This window comes from Juglans regia, chromosome 10 (assembly GCF_001411555.2).
Source record: "Juglans regia cultivar Chandler chromosome 10, Walnut 2.0, whole genome shotgun sequence".
NCBI lineage: Eukaryota > Viridiplantae > Streptophyta > Magnoliopsida > Fagales > Juglandaceae > Juglans > Juglans regia.
This window is the reverse complement of record NC_049910.1, coordinates 1,455,858-1,465,024: the sequence shown is the minus strand read 5'-3', so window position 1 is coordinate 1,465,024 and position 9,167 is coordinate 1,455,858. Positions and strand designations below refer to the sequence as shown.

Sequence of the window (9,167 nt, the reverse complement as noted above, 5' to 3'; positions counted from 1 at the left end):
AAATGTTGAGGGAGGGTGAAGATATGTGAAACATCTAGGATTTTATACTTGCTTACCAAAAGATCAGTCCAGTTCTTCACATCCCTTCACAAAAAATTTGAAATCCCAAGGAACAAGATTACCATTGTAAGGTGAAATTTTTAGTTTCATTGGACATGTTAGAAAAACAATCAACTTGGACACTGGAAAGTTCAAGCCAACATACAAAATAGGTCTAACATGTAAATTTCAAACTCATTGGTCTCCTTTTATTTTCAATAAAAATCATGCCATGTAAGTAATGCAATTTTATTAAAGCGAGGGGTGCAACCAAGTACACGTATATCCAAATTACAAGAAGAAGAAAGAGAACAAGTCTTTGAAATCTAGAAAGCTAAGAGAGATGGGAGTTGGTGTGAGTCATGCATCAGATATTAACTGATAAATGACATTCTCTCCCCAGATTGTGGGGCAGAAAGCAAAAATTATTGTACACAGTAGGAATAGAGTGAGGTTCCAGCCGTATAATTCTTGTTAACATATCCCAGAGTTACCTTGTAACCATTGCCAAGGTAAATGCATCCATTGCTCACCGATATGCCACCATAAACGGTGGCTCCAGTGTCATTTGACCAAAGAATCTTACCCGTCTTTGCATCCATTGCATATATGGATCCTTGTCGATATGTGGATCCAGCAAAAAGTACACCGTTAGCCACCGTAACAGGGCCAGGGGCTGTAGCATTATTTGGATTGGCTGTCGACCACAGGATATTGCCATTACGAGCTTCCATTGCCACCCATCCGCCAGAAATTGTGGTGTTCTCGGATGGTTTAAGAGTGAAGTTTTTGTGCTGACTGTTGGCAATGTTAGTGTAAATCCTCCTTTCATCAGTTGCTGCACCCCACATACCTCCTCCTCCCAGGCCTCCTGGTCCAGCTTCCTATATCCGAGTGGTCAGCCAATTATACGATCACGTGTCATCATATGTAATACAGGAAGAAGCTAGAAAACCTACCTTAGACCATACTAGGCTTCCATGATCACGCTCTAAAGCCCATGCAAACCCACTTTTTTGGACAGCCACAACAACGTCATGCTTAGTTCTATTGACATATATACTTAACATCATTGGTGCTTCAGCGAAATCAGCATCTGGACTTGGACCAGGTGGGCATCGAGGATCTAAATGCCAGTTGCATGCACCAAACCATACATCATAACCTCCTAGTTGCTTATACCATTTGATCTTTCCGGAGTCCAAATCAAGGGCTAGTATTGAATTTGAATGGTTATCAGGCTCAATACACTTGTCCGGAGATGTAGGTACTGTCTGGTTATTCTCCCTCTCCTGGCACTCAAGTACATTAGCAGGAGCAGAGTATAGGTTTCCGGTGGCAATATAGACCAGGTTTCTGAGAACGTCAATAGAAGGGCTGCTTCCCCAAATAGCTGCTCCGGCATACTCCCCGGTTTTACCGAAGTTGTTGGGCAGCATGAAGGTCTGCCACAAGATTACACCAGTTCGGACGTCTAGTTTGGAGAGGCTGCCACGAAATGTGCAGCATAGCTCCACGCTGACACCTTCTTCCAGTGAGGATGTCCCAACATAGAAACCCCTGTGAAAATCAACAAAAACAAAAGAGACTAGCTACCTCGACAAAGAACTCATGATCTACAGAGAAAATGTAACTATAAATTATCATGTTAGTTTGGTACATCAATCCTGAAAACAATTTCCTGCATGCTATACGAGGGATCGATGTATGAAAACAATCATCGCTGCTGCGAATTTGTAGTTTTGTATGCGACAGTACTGGAATTCAACTTTCCGGTAAGTTTCTGAATGCTACGTGATCATCCAATTAAAACTAGTAGCTAACCCCTTAAAAATAAATTTAATTAAATGAGAAGTGAAGTTTAGAGTTTGGATCGAATTCAGGATCTTTACCCGGAAGCTACACTTAAAGTTGAGCATTTAGATTTTATGAATATCCAACTACATATATCATCTAATACAGATGTTTTTTATGACAGTATTCTCGTGGCCAGTCAGACCTGGCTTCGTGTCCAGAAAGGGAAAGAATTTAGTATGGATTTCTTTGGCAAGTTAGTTCAATATTGTTAAGTAGCCCACAAGTTGTCCCAGTACTTCTGCATACTATAATAGAATATAATCTTGTGACCAACTGGAGATCACAGTCATGTACGCCTTGACATTTTAAAACATCAACTAGGCGTTAAGAAAATGTATTTGTCCTCTTTCTGCTACTGCAGTCGTGGGCAGCCATGGACGTACGGCCACTTGATTATACTTTAAATTGTTTCCTAATTCACCTGGTTTTCAAGTAACACCATTGACCAACTTATGGATTTAGATTTCATTACTCGCTATTAAAAATGGCAATGATCAGTTTTTCTTTTTCCCTAGAAAGTGACGGGAAAAAAACCCCACTGGCATTCTTAGTATTAAGAAATTAGTGAAATCTAAATGATCTTCATGGCAAAATGGCAGTGCGCTAAGACTCATGTTATGGTGGGAAGTGAGAAAAACATAAGTTATTTCAAGTATTATTAATAATTAGTCACTAATCTTAACAATTACTAACCCCTTGTAGTAGGTTCCAGACATGGTAATCAAACTTCTGTTGTGATTATCTAACCGGGTTGACCACACAAGCTTCCCCGTTGACCGCTTGACAGCAATGACAACAGCAGGGCCATAGATCCCGAAAATTATGAGGTTACCGGCAACAGTCGGTGCTGATCTGGAAACAGTTGAGTTGACATTGAGAAGGAAACCAGTGTTGTTAAAGCCAGTTAATTTCTGCAAGTTTTTCTTCCAAACAAGGGACCCATCTGACGCTTTAACTGCATATATGTATCCATTCCAGCTTGGGAAGTAAAGGGTGCCATTAAAAACAGCTGGTGTTGCAGTTATATCACCTCCAGCATAAAATTCCCACTTCAAACGTAGATTGGAGACAGTTGAAGGGCCGATCTTGGTCTCCTTGTTGGCATATCTTCTATTGTACAAATCTCCACCATGGTTTGTCCAGTCTAGTGAAACCTTGTGTTTCTTACCATGCCCCTAAAACCAGTAGCCATTTGCAAAACCTTATATATTATTTTTTGTCACAGAAGAAGAATGCTTCTGCGTGTGTGCGTGCCTGAGAGAGTGAGAGAGAGAGAGAGGCTTACATCTGAACCTGCATTCACGGCGCCGAAGGTGAGTGGACTGAATATGCAGAGGACGAGGAAGAGCTTGCTGTAGAATCCTGGAGGTGCCATGAAATTGCTTCCACAAAATATCACCAGGCTATTAAAGCCCGGCCTTCTGCAATGATGGTGGCTTTATATATAGAAAAAAAGTTATATACGGTTGACCCGGGCAAACGGCGTGTAAGTGACTCCCTCAAAATTATTATTTTTATCATTTCATTCCTTCCCTCTTCATCAGTCCCGCCCTCTCTGCATTTCTTCTCTACCTCTCAATCCTTTCACGAAGTTGTACATCCCGTCGAAGACCACGAGTCAGCAGCCGCTTGAAGCATCGAAAAAACCTCGACGGCAAGATCTCTCCCCTAGAACCCGCCGCCCTCCCTCCCTCAGCCGCCTTCATCTTCAGCCGCAGCGTTACATGGTGATGAAGTGAGTTGCAGAGTTGAGAATGGATGGATTGATGGTGGGCATTGGGTTTTGTGTGGAGGAGATGGGGAAAGAGTCTTCAGATGCCATGGAAAAAACAAAAGAAAGAGAGAAAAAAAATTGGTGTAAAAGAGAGAAAATCTGTAATGTGGATATTTGCCTGAGTTGATGGGTCGATGGTGGTCGTTGGATCAATTGTTCGACAGAATGTGTAAGAGAGAAAATCTCTCTTGTGTTTTCTTGCTTCTGCAATGTGGATATTTGCCTGAGTGTTGGTTTCGGTTGTGCATGTGCTGATGCATTCTTCTTCTTGGGCGACTGCTTGTGCACTTGTTTTATTTTCTTCCTTAATACTTACGAAGTCAACCACTTGAAACTAGAGCGAAGACAACAACGCAAGAGAAGAAGCACCGTTTTTTCATTTCATTCTCTACCTCTCGATTCGTAGTCTTTGTTGTGGGTTTGGTTGTGCTGTGGGTACGATCATTTTGGATGTTTTTTCTTTCCTTTTGAAATGTATTTCCCGTCTTTTCTGTTTGCTGTATTTTTACCTTGCATTATGTTGTTTCTCTCATCAACATGTTGTGAATGCAAGAGTCAAGTTAGGAATTTTTTTTCTTTTTTTTTTTGTGGTTTGGTTGTTGTGTTCGTTCAACTCCCACCTAGAAATCACTCATCCAAGCAGGAATCACCCAGAAACCCAACCACCTTTGTTCAACTCCTGCCGCTACAGTCACCTAGAAATCACTCACCTAACGTAGAAATCACTCACAAAACCAACCACCTTCCTTCAAGTCTCGCCACTACAATCACCCAAAACACCGCAACAAAGAGGAAGATTTCTAAATTTCTAAAAAATCACTAAAACACTATACCCATATACACGAAAGCCAGAAACAAGAACACTTGGATTTGTAAAAACGAAAGTCGAAAGAGTTTGTTAAAATTTGTAAATATTCACAAAAAAATACCCATATACCGTCAGAAACCCTAGGGAAGGAACAGAGAGTACGAAGTGAACTAGGGAAGAGATGGGAAAAATTGAGGTTGATGTCTTTTCATTAAACACTATATGTGCAGTGTTGTTACTTCTTCTTCCATCGTTCAGGAGAATGAAGCAAGAATCGGAACTCTGTTCTTTATCGTTTTTTTTTAATTAAATGCCACGTCATCAATCCACATCATCCAACTGTACGGTGACTGTAATTGGCGACTGTACGTAGCGGAACTGTCTATTCGTTGATCTTATTCCAATCGACTTTCCCGCCTATAAATCATGGAAGACTACACTGTCTACATATGATCTCGCAACTTGAAAGACGCAAGGCTAATAGTTTATTAGTTATCCAAACTCCTAATTAGTTAAGAGGGGCGCCATTTAAGTCTGCACTTATGAAGTCAGATGGCCATAGACAATTGGATGCATTTGGGTTGTGAGATATTTTAAAATATTCTGTAAATATTAATAAAAAAATAATAATATATTTATAAAAATAATAATAAAATAACAACTAATAGTGAGGTTTTAAAAATACTTTAACATCCAAACTAACTAAGCTCTCCACTTCATGTAGGGTATTACAAGTGATCAACGAAAAAGAATAATTATTGAAAGAAGTCATGTCATACTTATATCTATATATAAATATATATATATATATATATATATATATATCTGTGTGTGTGGTTGGTATACGTGGTATAAAGTATGATGATCATCATCTGTTTTGGGCTACACAACTAGGCCTGATCAGTCTTAAAATTATAAGTTTTGCTACAAAATTTTTACCACACTCTACATTTCATATTTTTTTAAAATTTTTAAATTTTTAATAATTTTTTTAAATTTTTTTTGAGTTTATTTTTTTAAAATTATTTCAAATTTTCTATTCATTATTCATATAATAAAGATTTGATAAAAGAAAAAAATAATAAAAATTAAAAATAATGTAGAGTGTGGAGTGTTAAGAGGTTACGAAAATTTTTTGTATATTATATATCTATTAAAAATACGGAATAATTTTTTTAATCATTTAATACTACATTAAAAAAAAAAATAGCTAACATGATCAATTGACCCATAGCTTGTCGGTAGATCATTTGTTTTTGAGGTGGCAAAGACTTGTTGGAACGAGATTTTCAGCAGATCGGATATTGCCTGGGATGTCCAAGAGAGTGGTGGATCTTATCTTGACTTGTTAGAAAGGATTTATGGGTAGTCATCGCATTGCTGCTATTTAGAAAATGATTCCTTTATGTTTGATATGCATGGTATCTATGGCTGAAAAAGAATGAGCATTGTTTTGAGGATATAGAGCGCTCGTAATTGGGAGAACTTGGAATTTTTCTTTCGATCTCTGTCTTTGGACAAAAGTATTTGTATTGAATGGGGATAATTTTAATGATTTTCTTTTACTCTTTCCTAATTTCTAGTCCCTAGTTTGTATTTAGGTATTTTCGCTTGTATTTAGATATTTTTATTTATATACTTTCTATGTACTTGGATTATACTTATTTACTTACATTAATAAAATCTCTTATTTCATGTTTAAAAAAAAACAATTGACCCACTTGTAAACTCGAAACAAAAGTCACAATCTTCTCTATATCTTTGTTATCAACATATGATCAGGCCTAGTCATCATTTGTAATCAGTCTTTATACTCATATCTTAATTAATGATTGAGGACATTATAACTTAGGGAGCGTCTCCAGACCGGTCTGGAGTGTTTCCTTGTTTTACACCCGTGAATAACAAGCTGACAGGTAAAAGTTGCAGCAAAATAGATTGTACACATGCATGCAAGTGATAAATTTTTTTTCACATCCCCCCCCTCGCCCCCCCGTCTCTCTCTCTCTCTCTCTCTCTCTCTCTTTCTCTCTCTCTTAGCAAATACTCTCTCCTTTGAAACTCCCTCTTTGGACACTTCTCATGAGAAAAATCTCCACCTCCTAATTTCCATATTTTTCTGCAAATTAAAAGAAATACCCAAGCCAACATAAAAGGTTACAAAATCACAAGAATGTAGTAGAACATCAAGATTTTGACCTACCAAGAAAAAATAAGTTTCAAGGTTGTGAGATTGGGATTTTTACAACATTCCATGACCATTCAAGTGAGCTAAGTGGTAACTCCTTAACAAAAAAACACGCTCAAATGGTTTCGAGTTGGTTTTGAGTAGGGATGCACATAATTTAGTCTAGACCAACAAAATTGACTAAATCAAAATTTTTGGTTAGGACTGGACCGGACCGATCGGTTTCGGTCCCAAAATATGTGGACCGATGAAATTTGGTTCGGTCTCGATGTTTACAAATTTCAGACCGGACCGAACTATATATATCATTTAAAAATATTTTTTATAATTTAATATATTAAATAATGTGATAATTTATGTCATATATGTAAATAGTTAATGCATCATATATTCATACATACTCTATTATTTACATTTAATTAAAGTAATTAAGTAATTTTTTTAAGATACCTAAGTTGTGAGCAAGTATTAACTATTTAATTACAAATATGCTATCAATTAATTAATCTATTATATCAATTAACTAATCTATCACCATTAACTAATTACTAACATTTATATCTATTATCTAATTAAAGTATAATAATTATGTAACTTTCACCTGAGTTATATAATAATTTATTTATTAAATTATGTGCCAAAAAGACTAAAAGATAAAAGATTTGTCTTCTAACTAATTAAACAAGCGTCGTTTAGGGTTGAATTGGATGATCTAGTGGCCTCTGAAAAAAGAAAAAAAAATTGAGTAGTGTAGTAACTCATATGTTGAAACAACGCCGTTTAGGGTTATTTTGAATCCAAACAATACCGTTTCAACACAATCCCATGACTTCTTTGGGAGCCCCTGAATCCCTCCCATTCTCACTCCCTCAACCCTAACTGTTGCAACTCGCTCGATTTTCCTCCCCTCTCTAGCCTCACCATCGCAACACCTCCGTCGCATAATCCACCATCATAGCCCCTTCCCTTTCCATAATCCTCTATTATTCACAATCCCTAAGGTACGTTCGTTGTCCCCTTCCTTTTCCAGTTTTCACATATGTAATTTTTTCTTTTTGTTCCAAGTCAATAGTTTTGTTAATGAGTTATATGTGTTCTATTTGCTCTAAGTTATATTTGTTCTATTTGCTTTTATTCCACTTAATCTATTCTGACTTTTGAGTGTTCTCTTTGGCTATTTTCCTTTGGGAGAATCGGGACGGTCGACTGGGATGGATAGATGTTGAATTTTTTTTTTTTTTTTATGTAATTAATATGATTTGTAGTGTAGTCTATAGTGTTATGATTTTATTGATTTGTAGGATTTTGCAAACATTTACAGTGTTTATGTTCTGTGCTTATTAATTAATTTGTTGGATTTTGCAAACATTTACATTGTAGGACGTGTAATCTCTTTTGAAATATTGTATACTATTCTGGTGCCTAGAACACTATACACCACAGATCATGTGTGAATTGACATAAAGGACAGCAGGTCATGTTACCACTAAAATCTCATTAATTGGGCCACTGCACCAAGTTCTAAAAATCAAGTGCACGCTATGAATATAATATGTTGACAAATTAGAGCATTATATTTATACACGTAATATTGAATGTCCACTTCTTTATGCTGTTGTCTCCATTAAATAAAGATATTAATACGTCTCTGATCACTGCGTGGGTGGCTGGTTGGATTTATTTCTTCTTAATTATCCAATTATTTTTAATATTTATATTTTTTTTTTCTAAATTCATGATTGATAGTATATTGGTATCTACATTGATATGTATTTAGTATGACGGGTCGTGTACTTGATCTTTTTTTAAATAATTTATCTTCGATTATGGTTGCAGATCTCATTTATACATAAAATTGGTTTCGTTTTTCTTCTACTCTAATCAGCCTTAGGATTTTAATAGATGAGATGAAAGATTTTGAGAAACAACATATAATGAGTATGTAATAATTACAAATTTACTTCATTTTATATCTTTTATGATTTATATGTTATGTAAATTTATCTAATTTGTTTTGTTTTATCTTTTATGTATAGAACTTGTTAGGGAGATTGAAAATCCTATAGAGGCGTTGAATATAATGTCTACACCTAATGCAGATGAATGAGGTAATAAGAATATGAGAAATTCTATTTACAGTCCCCACTTGGGAATTGCATGTGCAGGCCCTTTATTAAATGAGAAAAAACATCATTTCAGGAGGGACAGTTTTGTAATTTAAAAAAAATTTAAAGATAAAATTACCTAGACTTGCATTGCAGTCCCCAAATGGGGACTGTATCTAGCATTGCTCAAAGAATATACATATATTTGTTTGTAAAAATATTTTAGTCTTTACTTGTAGCACTTTTCATAAAAGAACACAAATAGCTATATATTATAAATTTTATTTTACACGCCTAACTATATAGCTATATATACTTTGGTTTGTTTAATTTGGAGTTAATGGCCCGCCACACATTTAATATGTGAATATATTTTTGTATTTTAAAAGGTAATAT

The 9,167-nt window shown here is 35.9% G+C and overlaps 1 protein-coding gene across 1 annotated transcript; it reads right to left on the bottom strand.

Annotated features, from left to right (window-relative positions):
- Window positions 1-226: 226 nt before the first annotated feature.
- On the bottom strand, window positions 227-3,933 carry LOC109002599 (polyvinylalcohol dehydrogenase-like). Its single transcript, XM_018980419.2, has 4 exons — window positions 3,182-3,933; window positions 2,590-3,071; window positions 999-1,599; window positions 227-923 (listed from the first exon to the last, which is right to left on the bottom strand). Exons 1-4 carry the CDS (start codon window positions 3,269-3,271, stop codon window positions 465-467), a joined length of 1,632 nt encoding a protein of 543 aa, XP_018835964.1. The 5' UTR covers window positions 3,272-3,933; the 3' UTR covers window positions 227-464.
- Window positions 3,934-9,167: the final 5,234 nt, after the last annotated feature.